Source organism: Cotesia typhae, unplaced genomic scaffold, assembly GCF_013202065.1.
Source record: "Cotesia typhae breed Kobodo isofemale line unplaced genomic scaffold, CoteBio_Ctyphae contig_4, whole genome shotgun sequence".
Lineage (NCBI taxonomy): Eukaryota > Metazoa > Arthropoda > Insecta > Hymenoptera > Braconidae > Cotesia > Cotesia typhae.
In genome coordinates this window covers 350,859-374,233 of record NW_027423748.1, presented here as the reverse complement: position 1 = coordinate 374,233, position 23,375 = coordinate 350,859, and the positions used below count along the sequence as shown (strand labels likewise).

Here is a 23,375-nt window from a genome sequence, read left to right as displayed (position 1 = left end):
AAAATTTTTCTTATGCTCCAAGTATCGAGTGTCGATGATCTAATATGGCCGTTGGTATCGCATAAACATTTTTAAATAAACATATGTTGAAATATAAGAATTTCTACGATTGATAAAATAATTTATTTAATTAAACCGAGATATGCAGTTCTAAGAATGCTATTAAAATTTTGTTGTGTGAAAAAATCATTTAACAATAACACTGTGGCTTAAAAAATAACCGTTGGTTAGCTATTTATTAAAAACTATTAAAAAACCATGATTACTGTAAATTCAATTTTAAGTAATTAAAAAAATTAATCTTATTTTTTTGTAATAATAATAATAATAGGGATGGAATAAAAAATTTATTATCACAAAAATATGCCAAATAGTGCTTTCGATAGTTGGAGTGATTTTTAAAAAAAAATTTTTTATGATGAAAAAACATAAAGTTTGTTCAGAAATTTCATTCCTAGTTAAATGATTTGGTTTTTTTAATTATTTAAAAATTTACGTTTTTTATTTTAATGTATTTTTGTATTATTTTAAAAAATTTTTTTTATAATTTTAACATTAATTATTTTAAAATTCATTTTTTTGTATTATTTTTTAAAATAAATTTTTCATTATTTTTTTTTTTTGAATAAATTTTTAATATTTTTTTAAAAATAAATTTTTAATATTTTTTTATTGTCATATTATTATTATTATTATTATTATTATTATTATTTTCCGAAAAAAATAATTCTAAGACGGTAAGTCCTTAACCATTTTTTTTAAATATATTTTAATAAAATCACATAATATCTCATACACAACTAGATACATATGTTATGTCCAAGGGCGTTTTTTTTTTTGAGCGGTAGCGTAAACGGTGGAGGTTTGGACTAACAGTTTAAAGAATACGCAACGGAGGTTTTAATTCCGTTGTTTTAATTATTTATGTGGGACGTTTTCGAAGTACGAATTTAACACGCCTTCGTTTGAGACTGTTCACGGATTTATTGAAAGTAGGTGTACTTACTGTTACAGGAACTTTATTGATGGTCAGATCCGTGGTTTTAGGGCAGCTGTTAGCGCCTGTTCCTTGATTGGGCCCTTTGGTTGGTTCTCGCAGCGGATGGATTAGGATGGAATTGGGCTGCTTATATTACAGGCTTCTTATTTCGTGAAATGAACTGGTTGGAAACTGATTTCACTTTTATTTAGATTTATTTTTATAAACATTAAAACTTACACTTTCACAAATTGATTCTTATGTCGTTAAATTTAATGACTTTTAATAAATTGATTTAACTAACGTCCTCCAGTCCCCCGTAGGGTAAAGTGCGCAAATTAAGCTTTTTAATGATATTTTAACTTACTGCCCGGATTCTCGCCTAAGTGTAGAGCAAATTAGAACTTTGAGATTCCGGTTCTCTAGGATTGTATTTAATAACTAATACGTGGCCTGCCGGTTGAACCGAGTCTGAACTCGTCTTAAGTGCAGCCCAAATTCAGATAAGGGACTTTTACAAGGCACGGGTCCGTCAATTAAACGCGGAACTCGAATTAATTGCTCAAAGACAAGGCGTTGGCTGTTGATCGCCTTTTTAAATACTCGCGGTGCTGAGATTGCAGAAGTCCCCGCTAGTCAACCAGCAGTCGCGTAGCTTATATTTTATTGTGGCTTTCGCGCATGGAAAAGTCTTCCATCTGCGCGGGTGATTTAAATTTACAGAAAAATTTTGGGGTGGACATAACATTTCCCCGGAAAAGCGAGAAGCTAGTATAGTTTTTCGGTTTTCCTATGGCCACCTTCCCCATACGCGAGAGCCACTTACAAATTTTGATTTGACTTAATATAGTTTAATATAATGAAAAGAATAACAGCAGGAGTCATCTAGTGCTTGCAATTAAATTTAATTTATGTTTTAATTCTGCACTGTGTTACGTTGTACTTATTTTGCTGACAAATGATCTTTCTTATCTCTTTTCGCTTGCCTCTCGAGTTCGCGTAGCCGGGTTGAGTGTTAGTGTGCTTCAAACCGTGAGCGGTTTCTCATCAAAAAATTATGTATAGTTGTGAGGTAAATTTCGAGGGTTATGGTACCTGGTACCAGATGGCCCTAATGGTGTATGGAGAGAGGGTAAGTGAGAAAAATTTTTTTAAAAGGGAATGAAAATCAAAGAAGGAAAAAAATTTTTTTTTTTTTTTTTTTTTTCATATAAAATATTTATTTTATTTTTCTTTGACTTTTAGGATTTGAGAAGATCGGTTCGTCTCTTGGCGGGGTTGGCGCGTCCCGTTCATCCCCGAGAAGCCTTATTTTTGGCTTCGTGCCTGGTGACCCTGTTTGGTTCTCTGCCTCCCGAGGTCGTGGAGGCGGTTGTGTTTTTCAGTTTCCAGGACCTAGCGATGGTCGCGGAGGTCCAGGATTTTGAAGAGGTGCTCGCCCCCAACCACGAGGATATCGATCGTTTAAGGATCGCCTTGCTCGAGGCGATCTTTAATGGTTCGGTCACCATGGGATAGAGGTATGTTACGATATGCTTCATGATTACTATTTAAGAAAATAACTTTATCTTTTAATTGTTCTTTTCTCTTTTGTTGCAGGCCAGACATATCGGGTGTCTCCGCTTCCGCCGAGAACTGGACGCGTCTTCTCTTCGTAGGAGTGTAGGAAGAGAAGGAAAAAAAAAATGTTAAGAATAAAAATATTTTATAAAAGTTTCTTTTATTTGGAAAATAAATAGGAAAAAAATTTTTTTCAAAAATTCTGTTTGGAGTATATGAAAAAAATTTTTTTTGTTTTTCTTCTTTCCCCCCCTCCTTTTTTTGTAAGTAGGTAAGACGGGTTAAAAGGTAAGTAGAGTTTAGATTAATAAAAGTAATTTAATTAGATAGAAAGAGAATACTAAAGGGAAATTTGAGACTTAATATTTTATTAAAATGAAGGGAGAAAAAGAAATTTTCGAAGTAGGATGGAAAACATTTAAGTTTAAGTAGAGAGACGGATTTCTTGAAGATTGATCTTAAGAGAGTGTAAGAGAGAGAAGTGTGTTTGTAGGTATGTGTGTATACGTGTATTATATGTATACCCATGCGGTAACACAGCTGTGGGCGTGGCTTGCCGGGAGGCGGTCGCGATGAAGCGGGCGTTGATAAACTACTCCGATTGACTTAATAGCTCGTTATGATTAACGCTAGGTGACTCTGATTGTTCTCTTTTCTTATTTTACTTTTGATTATTAAATACTAAACGTTTTTTTGAGTTATAAAAAGATTTTTGAATTCAAGAAAAATTTTGTATGAGTGACGTTAGCTCTGAAATAAAATTTTATATTATAAAAAGAAAATATTTTTTGTATATGAAAACTGTTGTGTGTATATATTTAAAAAAATTTTGACATAATAATAATGTTAATAGATAATAATATGGTTAAATATAATAATTAGTTACATATATGTTGGATTCCTTCTATAGTTTTAACTTATTCTTTATATAAGTTTTATATAGGTTTAATATATAATATAATTAACTAGTTGAATGATTTGATATTATAATATGGTAGAAAAAAAATTTCGTATGATATGGTGATAGTAAAATGGAAGAATAATTTTTGGTGGGATTTATAAAAAAAATTTTGAAAAAAGAATCTAGATCATAAAATTTGTTAGCTGATTGAGATTTTGCGCTGTTTCCACTCGTCCCCTCAAGGCCGGAGATAATTTTATCTTCGGTCTTGTGAGTCTTACTGTCGCAAAAAAATTTGCAAATTAAAATTTTTATTTATAATTTTTTTGTAAATTAAATGAAAATTTATCTTGCATTTTACTATCCCTTTTATTATTAACAATTCTTTAGTGTTGATCTTATTTTCTACGATGTTGATTTTTGGTTTTGTCTAGATCGGTGATTTGTAGTCTCTTAGTCGGAATGTTTTCGACTTCTTTGGTGTCTCGATGTTCTCGGGCGCTTCTTCAGTCGTTGTTTGCTTACTCGGTGAGCTTCCTTCTTCGTTGGTTTCAGATTTCTCTGGGAGTGCTTCGTTGACTTTCGACGGTGATGACGTTTTTTCTTCGACTGTTTTTAGTTCTATAACAACTGGTTTTTCGATTATTTTGTTGTTCTGCCGCGGTTTTAGTAGGCATCGACGAATGAGTTTTTGTATGGCGAATCCGCTTATAATGATCGATAGTATTCCGATTGTTGATACCGATCCGATGGTTATATTCTTATTTATTTCTTCTTTTTGGTGATCTAGTGCTATTAATGACATTTTTTCTTCATTTTCTTCTAGCCCTTGACCACAAGGTTCGAATTTGTCGATGATTGTAGCTGGATTTGAAAGTTTTGTTAGTCGATTGAGATTTTCATTGTTAAATATGATACTCGAGTTTAACGTTTCGAGAGATTGAAAGTTGGTGCGATTATTTCTATGTTTGTTGATTCGCTAGCTGTTCTTCGGACTTTATATTGGTTGCAGATTGCTTGGCATCCTTGTTGTAGGTGTATTAGTCCGGTTCCGTTGATTATGGTGTTTCCGGTAGTCAGTTCTGGGCATTTCCATTGGATGTTTTCTTCTTTACACGTTGAGTATGCCCATGTGTTTTTCTCGTTCATTTTTATCCAAGTTAGTTTACATTTTTCGATTATTCTTACGTTGCACTCTCTGAGATTTTCTGTCTTTGGATTCATGAGTAATTCCATTTCGCAATCTACTTCTTTTTCTAGTTTCGTTATTTTCGTTGGGATGTCGGTTGGGCAGGCCATATCTGGTCCAATGGGTTTGCAGCTGTCAACGTAGTCTTGTTCAGCGAAGAAGTATTCTTCGAATGCAGGTTCCGTAACTAGATATTTTGACGTAGGCTGAATTGTCAATGTTGATAATTGATCTCCGATTTTCTCGGCCTTGGGAAGTGATTTTAGTTCATATGCTAGTCACGGCGTCTGGTCGAAGAGTGGTACGGTTATTATTATCAGGAAGTGACCGTTCGATTTTCCTGTTTCTATTTTCGACACCTTCGCCAGCGTGCTGATGTCCAGGTGGTCCAGAGGTTGTGGCGGATTTAAGGTTGGATGTTTTGCATGCCTTAAGCGCGAAGCGCGCAGGTATGCTCTACTCTCGCCTAAAAATCGTGATTTTGAGTAAAACGTGATTTTCATAATTTTAACGAAAAAAATTATGGATAAAAAGCATATTGAAATAAATAATAATAACTCCCGAACATGTTAAAAAAATTTTCTTATCGATTAACTAAGAGTTCTCAGAAAAAACTCCTTTTTTTGATGAATTAAATGAATATGTGCTTGGTATTCACGGGAGCACTGGGCTTGATAACACTACAACTTTGTCAAAAATCACTTTTATGATTAAATTTTTTTTTAATTTTATTCCTGAGGATGTTTGTCAGAACCCTTGTTAAAATTACGAGTCAAAATAATTCCGTTTTGATACAATTAATTTTTTTCGATTGTCAGTTCTGTTACTTTTCTGTGATTTCGGCAGCCATTTATATTATTTTTCATAAGACAGGATTGCAATAACTATAAACAAGCCGCAACTACACTAGTCACAAAAATTAAGGGATATAAAAAAAATTCCAAATTTTTTGGTGATTTTCAGCGAGCTGTAACTCCGAGGAAAATGATCGCACAGAAAAAAAAAAAAAAAAGCAAATTGTAGCTCCAAGTGTCTAGTTTTTAGATATGATCATGAAAATTTTTTGTCATCGTCAGGTCTGGAGAAATCCTAAGAAAACTACTGAAAAAAATTTTTCGAAATTTTTTTCGTCTTAAAAAGGTCTACGGGCTTCAAAAAAATTTTTCGATTGTTTCGTTTGAAAGCTCTTTTAGTAAATTTAATACCCTTTAATTTGACGTAATCAAAAAGCCTGTACGATAATTTGCCGCGGAGTTATCGTCAATCAAAGCAAAAAAGTTTTTTTGACTTTGGAAATCAATAACTCTGGAAATAATGATCGTATAGGAAATTGAAGGAGGGTTTTGAAAACTACACAATAATCTCTATAAGAAAACGTAAACCGCTTTTGAAGAAAAAATTTTTTTTGAATTGAAAACTCGGACTGAAAAAAGACAAAAATTCGCATAATTAAGGATATTTGGATAACTTGGTATAACTTTGGATAAAATGGATTAACGAAGGATATCGTTGGTAATTTTTTAACTTCAAAGTGTCCCCTAAAATCCCTAAGAAATTCAAAGCGCTGCGATTTTTTGTTCATAGTGCCCAGAAGCTTCAAATTCTGTGTTTTCGCAAAAATCATCATTATGAGCAATTTTGTGATTTTTATTCATTTTTCCATTGAAAAAAATTTTTTTCAAAATTCTTTATTTTTCGATCAAAGAGATTGATTTTTCAAGAAATTTGAAAAAAAAATTTCAATTTTTTCGAAAATTTTTTCGAAATTTTCTCAATTTTTTCGACTGTTGTTTTACCGCCGGCATTAGCGTTACCCAAAGCGTACCACGTGGAGGTTGCTCGGTCGGATTTACGCTTCTCACACACACACACACACGCGTGTAAAATGCCGGCGGTAAAACAGTCGAAAAAAATTGAGAAAATTTCGAAAAAAATTTTCGAAAAAAATTGAAATTTTTTTTTTTTTCAAATTTCTTGAAAAATCAATCTCTTTGATCGAAAAAATAAAGAATTTTGAAAAAAAAAATTTTTTTCAATGGAAAAATGAATAAAAATCACAAAATTGCTCATAATGATGATTTTTGCGAAAACACAGAATTTGAAGCTTCTGGGCACTATGAACAAAAAATCGCAGCGCTTTGAATTTCTTAGGGATTTTAGGGGACACTTTGAAGTTAAAAAATTACCAACGATATCCTTCGTTAATCCATTTTATCCAAAGTTATACCAAGTTATCCAAATATCCTTAATTATGCGAATTTTTGTCTTTTTTTCAGTCCGAGTTTTCAATTCAAAAAAAATTTTTTCTTCAAAAGCGGTTTACGTTTTCTTATAGAGATTATTGTGTAGTTTTCAAAACCCTCCTTCAATTTCCTATACGGTCATTATTTCCAGAGTTATTGATTTCCAAAGTCAAAAAAAACTTTTTTGCTTTGATTGACGATAACTCCGCGGCAAATTATCGTACAGGCTTTTTGATTACGTCAAATTAAAGGGTATTAAATTTACTAAAAGAGCTTTCAAACGAAACAATCGAAAAAATTTTTTTGAAGCCCGTAGACCTTTTTTAAGACGAAAAAAAATTTCGAAAAATTTTTTTTCAGTAGTTTTCTTAGGATTTCTCCAGACCTGACGATGACAAAAAATTTTCATGATCATATCTAAAAACTAGACACTTGGAGCTACAATTTGCTTTTTTTTTTTTTTCTGTGCGATCATTTTCCTCGGAGTTACAGCTCGCTGAAAATCACCAAAAAATTTGGAATTTTTTTTATATCCCTTAATTTTTGTGACTAGTGTATACGTAAATGATGGTATAATAACTAACTGTTTTATCATCGGTTAAAATTTTCCTTCAGCTCGATCTACAGAGTGGATAATACTGCTCGCGGGAAAATTCAAAAAACAAAAAAATCGAATACACGAAATAATCGTCATATTCCGTTATTGATTTAATTTCATCATATAAAATAAAATCAAAGAAAATATAAAACTTTGTTCGCTATTATTATTAAAAAATTATTAGAAATATTAGAAAAAAAAATAATTGCATGTTTTTTATTATCATTAAATCGAACATAAAATTGCAGGCCTTAAGCGTGAAAACTATCATTCACGCATTTTTATTACTGTCTAAAATCAGAAAAATGAGAGAAAAAAGTACGCCATTACTTCAGAAAAAAAAATGAACGAACAAAAAAAAATTTTTTTCTTTCATTTTATTATTACATTTTTGAATTCCTTAAGCGCAGAGCGGGCAGGTATGCTCTACTCTCGCCTAAAAATTTTTTTTTTTTTTTTTAATGCACCCATCGGAAGCGGTAGAGCGCTCGAATCGCATTGAGTATATGTTATAAAATTTAAATGAATTTCAAGTCTTGAAAATTTAAATATAAATATAAGAAAAGAATTATGAATGTAGTTTTTAACATATTTTTGTATATTATGAGCGCTTAAGGCATGCTCATTTGGATTTTCCAAACTTTTTTTATTTTTATCATATCCGCGGTGGCTTGGTTCAGTTGTTTGGCTGACACTGTTAAATAGGTTAGTTTTCCCCATTCTGCTTCTTCTATGGCTTTTTCTGCATTATTAAGAGTTCTTAGTTGGTTAGTCATTCGGTGAATATTTTCGTCGCCTACCATTGAGAATAGTTGGATCCTTTGTATGTCTGTTAATTGTTTATTTGTTGATTCTTGCAGAGATGCTGAAGTTTTCGCTAGTTCTTTGATTCAGTTGGTTATATTTGTTTCGTGTTTGAGGATTTCGTTGATTTCGCTCTTAATGATGTGGGTGTTATTTTGCGATAAGTGTACAAGTTCTCTGTTGTCTTGATATAACTTGTCTAGCTCGTTGGAGATATGTTCCTTGTCGCTGTAGTCCATGGTCCCGAATAATTTTCGTGCAATTGAGCCTACGAAGCCGAACCACGGTGCTTTTTTTGTGCGATTCTGTGGATGTAATTCTTCAAGTTGAGGATCTTCGAGGAACTGCCTTAGTCGGTGTTTTGCTTGTTCTATTTCAGCATAAATTTCACGGTGTGTGTTGGTTCTTAGGTACGACATACAGGAAGAATGATTGAATTTTAAGGAACATATTCTATAAGCTTCCCATATATTTTGATTTAGGTTTGGGTAGAGAGTTACTAGTTGTTTGATGTTTATTGAGCTGATGATTTGCCATTCTTCTCTGATGAGGTGGACTCTTTTGAATGGGTCGTATAGTATGCCCGGATTCGCTTCCATTGGTTTTATTTTCACCTCGTCAGCTCCCCATGCCAGGTATCCGATTCCCAGGAGGAGAAGTGGTGCGGCGATCATAATTTTTTTTTGCAGATTTCTGCGTCTATATATATGTATATTTACTGAAACAAACAATCTAAGTACTTTTTAGTCGAAATTTTCGCGGCTGGCTGTTTTAGCCTTATTTGGGTGGATTAATTTCCGTTTTCCGTTTTCTTTTTCTATTATTAAATTCCCCATTTCGTTTATTTCGACTATTTTGTATGGGCCAGTATAGTAATGATCTAATTTATTTTTTCTAGGTTCTTTTAATGTAAATACGAAGTCTCCTACATTAAATTTGGCCGGGTGTATATGTTTGTCAAATCGAATTTTTGACTCATGTTTAGCTTTCGTTAGATTTTCCGCAGATATTCGTTGGATTTCGGGAATTCGGCTAATCAGGTCTGCTAGATAATCGTTATATGATTCGATTTTACTGAAGTCTGGAAATTGAGACGGACTACGGGCTTTTCTTCCATACAAAATTTCGTATGGTGTGAATTTCGTAGCCGTGTGTACGGTGGTATTATAATTTAGCATTGCCATTGGGATGTATCGATCCCAGTTACTGAATTTATCTACGTAAGCCCGGAGGTAGTCGACTAAAGGCTGGTGAGATCGCGCCAAGGCTCCGTTCGATTGAGGATAGTAGGAAGAAGTTGTTATTCTTTGAATTTTCAGCGCTTTGGCTAGTTGTTGGATTAATTTGCTTGTGAATGAGGTGCCCTTATCTGATAGAATTACACGAGGGCACCTATAAAGGGCGATATAATGATTTAATAAGGCATCTGCGACGGTTACTGCTCTGATATCAGGGAGAGGAACTGCTGCGGCTGCTTTAGAAAAATTGTCTTGGATCGTTAGGATGTGTGAGTTACCGTCAGGGGTCATAGGTAGGGGCCCTACCGTATCTATACTAATTTTTTCGAAAGGTTCAAAGGGTGTATCTGTGATGGACATAGGTTGTTTGTTCTTTATTCGCGTGAGTTTATTTTTCTGACAGATTTCGCAAGCTCGAATGTAATTATAGATATTGTCTTTCATTCCGGGCCAGTAATATCTTTCGCGAATACGCCAATACGTTTTTACTGCGCCCTTGTGGCCCCCTATTAAACTGTTATGATTTTCTTCAATTATTTTTGTTCGTAGGGATTCGTCTGGTACCTCGACATTCCCTTCGCACAAGGTAATTGTTAGTAGGCAATCTCTTAATTCGTGTGATAAATAAGCTTAGATGTTAAGGTCATCGAACTCATCTCCTTGTTTTGCACAGCGGAGTGAGTGAATGTCGTGTTTGTGCATCAACTGTCGAAGATTTCTCAATCCTTCGATCAGGTCGATTGGATCTAGTTTTTCGAAATGTTTTGTCTTGATAAATACCGTGAAGATTTTACAACGACCTAATTTAGTGACAAATACATCCCCTTTTGTAGGTTCTGAGGCATGAAGGTCGTCAGCATTTATAAATTTTAAGTCGCGGAGCAGCTTAGCTATAGGTTTTATTATTTCGCAGTCGGCTGCTAAAAAATGTAATAAATGGTCTCGGGCATAAGTGAGCCCATCTCGGCTGGTTGCGAATTTTATTTTTATTTCGGGACCCTTTTCGGGTATACTTTCGTCTGAACTCGAGGGTGAAGATATTTTCAGCTTCTTCCGGAAGCCGGCTTCGGAAGGGCTATGTTACTTGAGTGAGCTAGGTGTTATGTTTCAATGATCGTAAAAATTTTCTCTCTCTCTCTTTCTCTCTCTTTCTCCCCCCCTCTCACTCTCATACACACTGATCTATAGTTTTCCATGCTTATTCTTTTCTCCCATTTAAAATATTGATATCAAAAAATTCTTCTTAAATGTTTATATTATAATTTAATCATGCTTAATAATTTTTCAGCTCAGTTCATAAGTCTTCTGCTTGGAATAAGCATCCGATAAATTATAATTTTATATATATTACACTCTCGTACCGCTACAGTTAAAAACAATATTTTTCAAAATTAAAAAAAAAAAAATAAAGATAGTTCAAAAGTGCTGTATAGTTTTTTAAAAAATATAGTTAAAAGTGCTATATTGTTTTTTCTAACTTTATTCGAAAAAAAAGTGTAATATTTTTTGTGAGAAAAGAAATGAATGTAAGTTTATAATTTTTTTAATCTTATTTTTTTTCATATATGGATTGAAACACATTTTTTTTTCTCAAATATTTAAAATACGCTGGTTATCTTCTTTTTTCTATTAGGGGGAGAAAAAATTTTATTGACGCAAAATTTTTTTTTTTAATTTTTTCATAAAAAAAAATTTTTTTTTTTTTAGGCTTTAGAAGGAATAATATATAATATTTTTCTACCGATTCAATGGCTTATCAACATTGATTCAATTTTATAATCCATAATCGAGGAGTTAGAAGCAATAATTTCAAGAAGGGAGACTTTTCATGGATCTCTCTTTCAAGCAAATAATATCATTACACGGTTGGAGATCAACCACAACACGTTAACATGGAAATTTCGAGTAGTTAATATTGAATTATCTGATACTCATTATTTCTGTTTTAATGATCAACTAGCAGGAGATTGTAAAGGTCCATTGCTATTGAAGAAGGAAATAATTCATTCATTTAGTAAGTTAATTAATATTATAATTACTATTATAAATATAATTTTTTATAGGTTCTTGTTTGATTATGTTCCTGAAATCCAGCGTGCTTTGGCCGAGGAGATGGGTTGAGAATTATTGAATTTCTGATCTGTCTTTTCACATCAAACTACAACTAGAGGACGTTGTGATGCGCGGTGAAGATATTAATGGATGCAGCGTTAGTCTGGGCGATGATCAAGCCACCCTGTCCATCGCCGACGAATGATTGCATCGGTCGTTTGAACTGATCAATGCTATACACCCTGAGCCTCTAATCATGGTTAATGGTGGGCACTTAACGACGATTCAAGAAGCATTGTATACACAATGGTGAGCTTTTAATGTTTATATACCGCACAGGCAAGAGGAAGAAGAAGAAGAAGAGGAAGAAGAGGAAGATGATCTAGAAGATCAAAATTTAGAGTGTTTATATGAAATGCTTGATGATTCTTCTATTGACTTATCGGATGCAGAAACTGTTATTTTAAGTTATCTAGACGCTTTAAGTGATTGTGATTAAAAAAAAAAGATATTGATTTTTTAAAAATTTTATTAATAAAATTAAACATCCTTTTAAATCACTTTTATTAATCCAGCTGTTATGGGTGGTGTCAAATCCCAACCATTTAACATAATATTTACTTCCTTTCTTTTTTACAATTTTTTCAACTAGGTATACATCAGAGTATTTTGTTTTGCTGAGTTCTTCACGGTAGAATGCTCCTTCAATTGGCTGATTCTGGTAATCTACGAGTTTGTACGTCGTTGGATTCATATTCTGCACCTTGTTTATCGTAAATATTTCAGTTGTCCAGTTTGCTGTGTAACCTTTTTCGAACAAATTTTTATACTTGCTTATTCTTACTTTATCTCCAACTTTAAATTTATTTTTTTTTAAGTAATTTTTTTCTCAGCGTAGTAAGAGGTTGGTAAATACTCTTCTTCAAGTCTTGTTCATTATCAACAGTTACATCTGCGGGTTTCATTTTTAATGTTCTATGTTTAGTGTTGTTGTAAGTATTCACTAAATCATCAATCATGTTGATCCACTTATAAGTACCACGAGCAGTGAATTTTCGCCACATATTAGTTTTAAGTGTTTAAGTTCACTTCAACAGTTCATAAACTAATGGTGAAATTTCTGAAATATTACTTCTAATATATAATTACAGCCTCTCTTAATTCTTCAATAATCGAAATAATTTCATTAGTATGACTGGTATTACCAGCTGATTGAGAGGCCATTAATAGGCGTAATCTTTCAATGAGTTCATTAGGATCATCCCAGTATATATAATCCATATTTCTATTTTTCTTCTTGACTATCATGTGGCTAGGTAAGCCTCCATCTTTCGAAAAATTTGCATGTCTTTTTGCTAGGAATTCGACAACATAATTTTTGAACTTGGGTGATGGATCATTGAAAATACTTGTATTTGGCTTGTAATTTTTCCAATACATATTTGTTCTTTCAACAATATCTAAGTAGTATTTCTTATCATTCTGTGTTACAAGTGAATCTTGAGGAGCTTTTTTGAATAATAATTCCAATAAACCATGAGTCATAGGATAAACTTTGTCTTGAACATTAATTTCATCATTGTTGAAATAAATACTTGAATTTCCAATGTACATTGCTTTATTTTTTTTTTCGAACACCATACCTAAAATCATTCTCTTTATGATTTCGATTTAATTTTTGTATGTAAGTTTTTAATAAACAATCCGTTTTGATAGGACTACTTGAAGCTAGTGGTTCTATCGATTGATACTGTCTGCTGCGATTAATGAAACTTTCATCTTCAAAGATCAGACTACCAAAGTCATTCGGTTGTTGTTGTAGTTGTTGGTCTAAGTTTTCATTTTTTGTTTCTTCTTTTATCTCTTTTTTTATGTCTTCTTGTTTAATTTTTCGCTCGGATGATTCAATAAGAGTTTTCAATGGTGTGACTATTGGTTTCATCCATGGCTTTTTCAGTTGTATCCTTTCCTAACTTCAAGAGTTTATGTTTGCGTCGGATTGCATCACTTGCCCGGGAGATTTGATGTAAAACATCTTTTTGTTTTAAAACATCCTCCGACTTCATGTTGATTTAACAAACTACTTAACATGTGTGATTATTATTTATCCGATACAGATTAATTTATACTAATGAAACAGTCAAAACTCTTACGATACCTTCCATCATTCAATTCACTGTCTTTGTCAATTACTACAAAGCCATATTTATTATTATTCCAGCACGCTGAGCATAAGTCCTTGAAAGTATTGTATTGCATGTCAGTATTTACATGATCATCGTAAATGTGTTTTAAATTCATTTCATCTTGTCGAAATATAACTAAAAAATTAATATTGTCACGAATCAGATGTTTGGGAATGCGTGTATATGTTTGGCAGAGATAAAAACTATCGACATTTTTATGTCTACCCATACAGAAATAGGCTTTTATATGATCCTGTTTTTCACATGCAACATCATCAAATATCATTAATAAGTTGGGTTTAGCATCTTCAGGCTTTATGACATCTCCCTGCTCATTGAAAGGAAAAAATCCAATGTCTTTTATAGGTTTTAAAAGTGACTCTAAAAACTTATATTTTGGCTGTTAGTAGGTAAACAGGGGGTCTGACTCCGCCGGTAAAACAGATTTGTGGGTTCGTGTCCATACTAAGGGATCTGTATAATCGACTGTAGGTACGTGGCGGGTATCATCTATGGTATGGGCGACATGTTTTACCGACAGTTTGAGGATATGGTCGAGGTTTTGCAGGTGGCGCTGGTGGTGAATTCCGCCGCCATCTTACTGTCCGCCATTTCCCGCCATTTTTAAAATTTATCTGCCATTTTGAATTGTGAATCCGTCATTTGAATCCGCCATCTGGTGGCTGCTATCCGACATCTGGTGGTTGCTATCTACTATCTGATGGCTGTTATCCACCATTTTGAATCTGATTTCCGCCATCTGGTGGCTGTTATCCGCCATTTTGAATTGTGAATTCACCATTTTGTTAAAAAATGCACCTGTGATCTAACCATCAACTATAGTTGCTTAGATCACAGGTGCATTTTATTGTTCATAATCTGAAAAGGTTTATATATTCAAACTGCATGTATGACGAGTACATGCGAGAAGATACACCATCTGGTGAGGTTTTTGTCAACCTTAGGTTTAAGCCTGTTCAAGGTCGCGTAACTGCGTAGTTTTCTTTGTTCTATTTCTAACTGCGTAGTAGATGACGTCATCAGACAGGTTTAGACTTGTTTTGTGAAAGGGGTGGGGGAAATTTCCACGAACCAGATGACTCATTCTGTTCTAGAATTTTCTAACTGCACAGTAGATGACTCATTCTGTTCTAGAATTTTCTTACTGCGCAGTAGATGACGTCATCAGACCGGTTTCGAGGTAGAGGAGTGGGGGTAACTACGCAGTATTTTCTGCCTATATAAGCAGCTCGCTGAGAGCGTACTTCATAAAAAACGAAGTACACGTCTCCAGTGAAGTATCAGTTGTCGACAGATAGTAGTGAAGTATTGGTGATATACATCTTCTGCCTATCAGTATTACTAATTGTAAGTATTCATTTACTGTCTAATTAAAATATGAATTGAATGAAGAATCATTTAATTAATTAAAAAATTTTTACAGCTATCAATCATGGATTTTACCAAGATAAATGAGGTTAATTGTCTTACTCGGATTCTTCCTGTTAAAAAAATGATTCATTTGGAGTTTAATCGAGAATATAAGATTAATGGTATCAAAGCTATTACAACTTAGTATGGGACTAGGATTGTTGCCAATCTAAACGATGAATTTAACATTTATCTACCATCTAGAACTATTCAACATTTAAAAGATGATAACTTCCTGAAGAGTTTGAATGAATTAATAGATTCAAACTACCTGTTTCTACGTTTCCATGGTGGAAAATATAATAAATTTGAATTTATTAATTCTAGTCTTGATGTAAAAATGACCAGTGGAATTATTTAATCAATAAAATATTGGATTTCAATATAAATAATTCATTATTTTTATTTATAATTCCTCACATTTTTAATTTAAGATTAATATTTATAATTCAAATTCAATAAGTTATACTTAATCATAATTTTTAAGTTACTTATCATAATGATAGTTTGAATTTCGCGCTTCTTGTACTAGAGCCATCTACTATCAGTTTATTCTTAGAGCGTGAAAGCTGTCAAATCATAAATATTAAAAAAATTTTCTAGTTATATATACATATATAGAATAATACATGACTTTTAATTTAAATAAAAGATAAATAATTATTATTAGTTTATAATATTTTGTTATTAATATTATTAATATTTATTTAAATTAAAAGTTATGTATTATTTGATAAACTAATATGGGGTTGATGTGCTCTGTATCGTCAAATCCAAAAATCTTCTATATATTTTGAAAATCAATACTCAGTTTTTATTTTTAAATGGTTATATAAAATAATGCATGACTTTTAATTTAAACAAATATTAATTATAAAATTTTAGAAAACAAAAACTGATTATTGATTATCATAATTAAAAAATCAAAACCATTACGCCATCTGTTGATAAGTATTAATATCAGTAGTAGTGTTGGAAAATTATTTGAATTTAATAACTAACAATAATTAATTCTATTCTGAATTAAATGTGTTAGGATGAAATAATAATAACAATTATAATTCATTTATTTTAGATTTATTGAGTGCTTACAAACCAATCTTTTAAATTTTTACATTTTTCAAGGCACATAAATCAGATAAACGATCATGATAATTACAAAAATGATTGTTACAAATTTTCATACTTTTTAGAGAGGGACATTTGAAATTATCGAGATCGATTACAACAATTTTATTATTACAATCAATTAAATTTTGAACCCATAACTTTTTCTCGATACCTTTGACATAAATAATTTTTTTATTACAAGTTAAATAATTAAGAACTTCTTTGAGCTTGTAATATGAAGTTGTTCCAGCGTTCCAACCGATTCCATGATAATTTCGAATCAGCCAGGTATTCAGACGTTGATAGTTGGCTGGTAGCACTTTCCAGTGATATGGCGGTTGAAATAGTGTGTATGACAACTCTTCAATATTAACAATATCATGTTGAATTGTTATTGAGGCCAACTCCTTAACAATGAAGCGATTATCAGCTCCTCTGAATCCTTGAACGTCCAGAATGATCTCTATTTCTCTGCTCTTGACAACGAAGAGTGACTGAATGATGACTCTTACAATCAATTCAACCTTTTTATAACCCGATCTCTGGATTTTACCCCCCACCACTCGATAATCTTATTGGTCAATTATTTCTTCTTGGTTAATTGATAATTTGATTGGTTATTCAAAGTACACAGTAGATGTTTGAACCACGTAGTATATGACACTATCCAACAGTTCTGAGCCTGTTCAAGGTTGTATAATTTTCAACTGCGTAGTTGATGATATCATCTCAATTTTTAGGTTATGTTTATGATTTTTAGGTTATGTTTATGCTTTCCCGCCATTTAACTTATGATTTCAGGTTATGTTAAACTTCTTGTGCGTCATCTATCATAACTGCGCAGTTTCTATTTTTAGATTATGAGTCATACTATTCTAGAATTTTTCCAACTGCGCAGTAGATGACGTCATTACCTTGCTATAAAAGCAGCGCGACGCGAGCATACTTCATCGAAGTGAAGTACGAGTGAAGTACCATAGTGTTGTGTGTTAGAAAATATCAAGCTTTTGAAATCTGCTGTTCTGAAACTGTTTTCTGAAGCCTGCTACCAGCTGTTGAAATCTGCTACCTCGTGCTGGAATCTGCTACTTGAAATCTGCTGAAGAAATCTCAGTCATGGCAACGTACCGTAAACATCCTGTTACTGATACAATGCATGAAATTGAGAGATCAACAACTTTCAAGCGTGTCAAAGTTGAAGATAAAACTCCAAGCCCGTTGATGTTCAAGAGGATGTGTGAACTTGAGGTGGGAAAAACTTACAAGCTAACTGGGATTAGAACGGTTATGACAGATCATGGACTCAACTTTGAAATCGATCTGGAAAACCACTTTTCAACGTTCTTCCCTGCTACCACCAACCAGAAATATCTCAACAATCCTGATATGATATTTAAAATGAAATTTTTAATCTTATGCAATACTTTAAATCGACACTACATTGGGGCCAATTATAATAAATTCAAGCTTATTAATCACTCTGGGAAATCAATTACAGAAATTGTGAGAGAATTGTGTTTTGATATGTGCACTTAACTTTTATTCTAAATAATTGTTTTATACTTAACTATTATACTAAATAATTTTTTATACTTATTCTAGTAAGGTTTATAGTTAAAAACGCAAAATTACAAAAAAGTTTTTTCTTTATTTGCTATATTTAATTACATTAAGTTTATTGATTACATTAAGTTTATTGATTAGTATAGGATCAATAATTTTATTTAATTCTTGTATTCGTCGGCGAAATCGTTCTCCGTCTCTTGCTGCTTGTTCCCATGGACCTTTCCTCGCTTGTCTGGATGCAAAGTCCCACACATACATGTAATGTATGGTGGGCTTGGGGCCAAACTGCACCATTAAGTAAGTTTTCTCACAGTGCTGCTGATGGGATTGTACTCAATTATTCGGTCGTGAATTATCAAGCAGTAAGCAGCAGTTTGATTTGGAAACTGTGCTGATGATTCAAATTCCAGGCGTATATCCACAGGTCCAGACTTGATTGACTCGTTCTGCTTGGAACAGTCAATTATATACAGAGGTGCTGTACTTAGAAATTTTTTCTTAGCCAATAGCGGTTCAGCTTCTTTCCCATAGTAAGCACTTTGAAAATTTGTGTACATATCATACATCAAGGCATACTGATTATGCACAATGTTGAGGTTCAAATTTCCATATGGATAACTCTGAGAGTTCAAGAACAGCTTAATGTCTCTTATGCTACAGTGATCAAACTCGCTTGCGTTTTGATTCGATTGATTCTTTCTTGCTGTTTGGAATCCAAGGATAACAAAACGAGGTTTCTCAAGCTGATTTGTCGTTTTGATTACCCAAATATGCTTGTTGGTAGCTGGTAGCAGTGGATACTCATACAATTCCCAAGTCCGGAAACTGATTGGGATAGCTGGATCGGAGGTTATGTAATTCAGCACCATAATTTTTTGCTTGTCAGACATTGTTATGTATGGTACAATCCACTCAATTTTTGAATCGTAATTGAAGCATTTTCATTCTCAACGGTAACAACATAAGCATTTTGATCAGTATTTGATCTGATCAGTATCAATTCATGCTTGGCATTCACGATAATTCGTTGATAATCTTCAGCAAATCCAAGAATGAAACTCAGCGGTACTGAGACATCAAAGTAACCGCTATTATCAGTCAGCTTGTTGTCATCTTCATTAACAATCCAACCAGCATTTTCCAGAATATTTTGTTGTCCCGGACTCAGAGAAGCGTATCCTTTCATAACACTGGTGATACCAACATTCTTACATCTATCGATTTCTACACCATTGAGCTCATAACGTATCTCTTCAAACATATGACAAACAGCCATGTTGACCATCTTCGTAGTAGCACTTACAGCAGTACCATCAGCTTTCCTCATTCTTCCATAAAAATGTAATGTGCTTTTGCTTGGGAGCAAGCACAGATCTTGATGTTGAACAGCAATCCTGATTTCATCACTATTGTTGAATGTTGATGATGCATATGGGTCATTCCATGCCAAATCGACAAATTTATTACCTGACCTCTTTCGATTTCGCTAAAAATTTTCTATCTTTTTCTACCCCCCGAAAGACATTTTTCAGAATTTTTAAAAATTTTTTTTCCAAACTCAAAAAAAGTTACGAATTTTCGAAAAAAACCGCTCTTTTTTTTTGAAAATGCTAGAACTTTTTCAAAAATTGACCGTTTGGGAACTTTTTTTTTTCAAAATTTTTGTTTTTAAATGTAGTTTTTGAAAAAAAATATGAAAAAATTTTCAGAATCCCAGATATATGAAATATTTTAGTTTTTTTGAAAAAACCGTGATTTTCTCAAAGTTGGACCATTTTTTTTTTTTTTTTTTTTTTTTTTAAAAAACTTCAACTAATTCCGCAGTGATCCCCGCATATTTCAGGATGTGATCGCTATTGCTTCTAATTTTTTTACTATTTAAAAAAAGTTTTTTTACAATTTAGTTTATTTTTTTAACTTTTCGGCCAAATTTTTTAGCTTACTCGTGAAACTTCAGAAGTTAAAAAATAATGTATCTTTCGAAAATTTTAAGTCGTTATCTTCCAAAATTTTTTTTTTTTTAAATTCATACTTCCAACCTCATATTTCTACATAAATAAAAATCACTTTTATTACTTGTCCTGAAATCAACACGGAAAAAAAAGTGATACAAATTTTACGTCAGGTGATGCTATATTTGGTTCACTACTACAGAAAATGCTGTATCATAGTATAGTAAAGTATAGGACATAATACATTAGATACAAAATTAGCGTCTACAGTGATACAAATTTTACATCACCTTTTTATCCGTGAATGTATTTCATATAAAACATTTTCTTCTGACCAGGTTCTAATATTTATTGATTTATTTATTCATTAATTAGTTTATTTATTTACAATAACATCTATTCTTTATGATAACATCTATTTCCTTATTTCTTTTTACTTAATGATTGTCTTCTTTTTTTCACTGTGCTATGAGTTAAGGGGGGAGACTCATGTAAATGCCCCGAAATCGGTCATTTTTTAACATTTTTTTTTACAGTGATAAAATAATTTCATTGTTTCGAACTTTTAACACAACTTTATTAAACATTTTAAGATTATAAAAAAACATTTTTTTTTTTTTTTAATACAAAATGGCGGCTCAGCATGATGTCTTGTAGGCTGCCTCCGACGCGAGGTCCGAAACTGCTCTATTTGTCACTCATGAACCGTTGATCTGAAACAAAAAAAAAAATTTTTTTTTTTCAGGAGATATAAACGGATAGGATAAACCTTTAAAATTAAAAAAAAAAAAGGATAAAATCCAATATAAAATCAGCCTTAAAAAAAAGTTACGATTTTGGGCTATTTTTTTATCCTTTTACCCCCAAAAAAAATTAGTAATCAATCAGAAATACCTGAAGTTTCAGGTTTATCCTTCCGGTAGTAATGTAGAGAAAAGCCTCACCAAATTTCAAACAAATCGGTCAATAATTTTTTGAGCTACAACACGAGCAGTTTTTCAAAAAGTAGTTTCGAGATAATCGCGTTTAAAGTTTCAGTACAGGAAAATGAGTAGTTTTACTTAATTATTAATTACTTACCGACTAATTTGCAATTCCAGGTCCATATAACAGTCCTTCTGCCTCCTCAAAAGTTGATTTTCATCTATTTGATGTTGTCTGCGAGCTGAACGAGCTTCTTTGGTCTCTGAAAGGCTTTTACGATTCTGTCGGGTTATTCGCTCTTCGTCTGTACTATCCGCAAATATCTTAGCATAAATGCCAATATTCAGATTCAGAAGGTTCATTATTCTTAATATGGAAGTATAACCTTCATTAAATATCCCAGCAGCAATGTAAGCTGAAATTTCGACTACTTTTAGTCCGGAATGCAGGTGTTTTGGGGATAATCGCCAAACTGTAGCGTTAAAACTTTCGTTCGCGTTCTGCGTATGACCACCAAGGCATCGCTCAAGTAAATCATCTTTGGAGAAATCTTGATATATTGGTAAAAGATGCTGTTTTAAATCTTCACCAAGTAATGGAGCTAAATTTTCCTCTCGAGGATCTCGATTTAGAGCAATAGCCTTCTGCCATTTGCACCAGCTATCAACGCCTTCAGGGCAGTTATCATGTTGGGGATTTTCTGTAGTGGAAAAAATATGATCATAAGTAGCCATTATGGCTTTTTTCATATTTTCAACACTGTTAACATTTCTCTGAATACTTAAACCATAATATTTTGTTAATTTTTTTACCACTTTATCAGTTAGTTTTCCTCTCCCCGAAAGTTTCTTTTCTGTTCTTACATTTCTAAGTCGAGAGCCCATTCTTTTTTCTACATGACCAATACATTCACTCTTCACTACTGGTAACTCATTACCGTAAGGTTCTAAATCTAGAATAGCCTTGAATGTCTTAGAATCTCCGTCACCAATGTAGTTACCATATTTTACTCCAAATTTTTCTTCTGAAGTCGAGAACATTTCTTTCATGGCATCGACTTCCATCTTTCCTGACGAACCTTCGTGATTTTGTTGACACTCATCTTCATGATACTCACTCCACTTACGGAATTCTTCTGTATGAGTCTTGTTCTTCCAGTAAACACAGCCTTGACAGTAACTACTTTTTATTTTCAAATCAATAACTTTCCCTGAATAATATCCTATGAGCGTTGCAACACCGTACTTTGATTTGAAACCACGTTTTTTCCAAGTACCATCTCCAGATACTTTTAAAATATTTTTTTCTCTTCCTTGCTCAACATTTTTTTCCATCTCTTCTTTCACTGCCTTCTGCGATAGAAATTCAAATGATAATTTCACTGTATTATAAATGTGTTCCACAATGTTAGCGTAACAACTTTTACTCAAACCAGTGCATAGATCCATCAGGTTACAAAATACATTTATTCCTTCTCTTCCAACACCCAAAAGTCTCATGATAAACACTATTCTCCGGTTTATTTCAAATCCGTTGTGAATGAAAGGACCTGAATTGATTATTTTATTACCACATGGACATGTGATAACAATTTTAAAACCAAGGCTCTGGAACCACACTTTTTTCCCAGGCATAGGACTGCTCATTTCATCGTCATTATAAAAATTTATAACAGCTGATGACACTTCAACAGATAATCCATGGCCTGAAAAATTGAGTGATGATTAAAATTATATATAAATACGTATAAATTGTTCAAACAAAAATTAGTTAGTAAGTCTATATCTCACCCATTTTCTTTTCAGGTATTGATAATATTCCTTTATCAGCTTCAAGATTTATTGCTAATCGCGCCATATACGTAGTTGTGCCCATTACTTCAACAATCTTCTCAATACTCCAACTTGACGGCATAAGAGTCAACATTTGTATACGTAAAGATTTGGTCGTATTGGTATCATGGAACTTTTCTCTTAATTTTTAATTATTTCAGCAGCATCTGTGTTGCTGCATTGAAAATCTACAGGATTTGGAATTCCTAATGCCTTTTTCAAACTATCAGCAACACGAGAAACTTTATTGTTTAAATACGTTTCATCATTTACTCTTCTAGCTAGCAATGGAGATTGGTTTAATAATAATAAAGCTTCATTTACGATCGGACGAGTTATTTCCAAACTGTTGTTGGATCTAAAAAAAAATAATCAATAGAAAATACAAAGAACAATGATAGTTGAACATCGAAACATAAAAGCTTCAAAAATACCTGTCAGGTTATTGCCTCCGGAATTATCAACTTCTATAGATCCGGTAAGAATATTTTCATCATTCTCAGAACGCTCATCGGGTTCATTGTCATCACTTTCATCAGAAAGACTTTCAGCGTAATGATGAAGTAATTTTTTATAGCATGAACTGCATATTCGATCAACAGTTGACAAATTGTATCGATTAGCTAAATTTTGTGGTACATTACGCAAAGATGATGTTTTCCGATGGTTCTCCAAATTATGTGGATTACAACATCGATCGCGAAACTTTGGCATTGTAATCACTTGTAAACAAAAATTCGATAAAAAGAACTCACCGTCAAACTGTGTAAATTTATTTAATGTTATATCTTTGTGACACTTTGAACACAT

General features: G+C 32.7%; 2 protein-coding genes and 1 long non-coding RNA gene across 3 annotated transcripts; all 3 read right to left on the bottom strand.

The window, feature by feature from the left end:
- Positions 1–12,116: 12,116 nt before the first annotated feature.
- On the bottom strand, positions 12,117–12,628 carry LOC141527372 (uncharacterized). Its single transcript, XM_074242798.1, has 3 exons — positions 12,481–12,628; positions 12,186–12,371; positions 12,117–12,139 (listed from the first exon to the last, which is right to left on the bottom strand). The coding sequence occupies exons 1-3, from the start codon at positions 12,626–12,628 to the stop codon at positions 12,117–12,119; spliced, it is 357 nt and encodes a 118-aa protein (XP_074098899.1).
- A 7,520-nt stretch (positions 12,629–20,148) lies between these two features.
- Positions 20,149–20,929, bottom strand: LOC141527128 (uncharacterized). The gene is made up of 2 exons (XR_012479145.1): positions 20,890–20,929; positions 20,149–20,522 (listed from the first exon to the last, which is right to left on the bottom strand). It is a non-coding gene; the product is annotated as an uncharacterized LOC141527128 (long non-coding RNA).
- Positions 20,930–22,716: 1,787 nt separating this feature from the next.
- Positions 22,717–23,375, bottom strand: LOC141527127 (uncharacterized). Its single transcript, XM_074242444.1, has 2 exons — positions 23,000–23,375; positions 22,717–22,923 (listed from the first exon to the last, which is right to left on the bottom strand). The coding sequence occupies exons 1-2, from the start codon at positions 23,373–23,375 to the stop codon at positions 22,901–22,903; spliced, it is 399 nt and encodes a 132-aa protein (XP_074098545.1). The 3' UTR covers positions 22,717–22,900.

What these genes read in the sequence shown, in the direction of transcription:
- LOC141527127 (XM_074242444.1), bottom strand. Translation starts at nt 23,375, where the DNA reads ATGTGTTCAAAGTGTCACAAAGATATAACATTAAATAAATTTACACAG. An exon ending in CGGAGGCAATAACCTGACAG is followed by an intron (nt 22,924 to 22,999) that starts GTATTTTTGAAG and finishes ATTTTTTTTTAG; the next exon opens with ATCCAACAACAGTTTGGAAA.
- LOC141527372 (XM_074242798.1), bottom strand. Translation starts at nt 12,628, where the DNA reads ATGTGGCGAAAATTCACTGCTCGTGGTACTTATAAGTGGATCAACATG. An exon ending in TGAACAAGACTTGAAGAAGA is followed by an intron (nt 12,372 to 12,480) that starts GTATTTACCAAC and finishes TGTTCGAAAAAG; the next exon opens with GTTACACAGCAAACTGGACA. An exon ending in AATTGTAAAAAAGAAAGGAA is followed by an intron (nt 12,140 to 12,185) that starts GTAAATATTATG and finishes CACCCATAACAG; the next exon opens with CTGGATTAATAAAAGTGATT.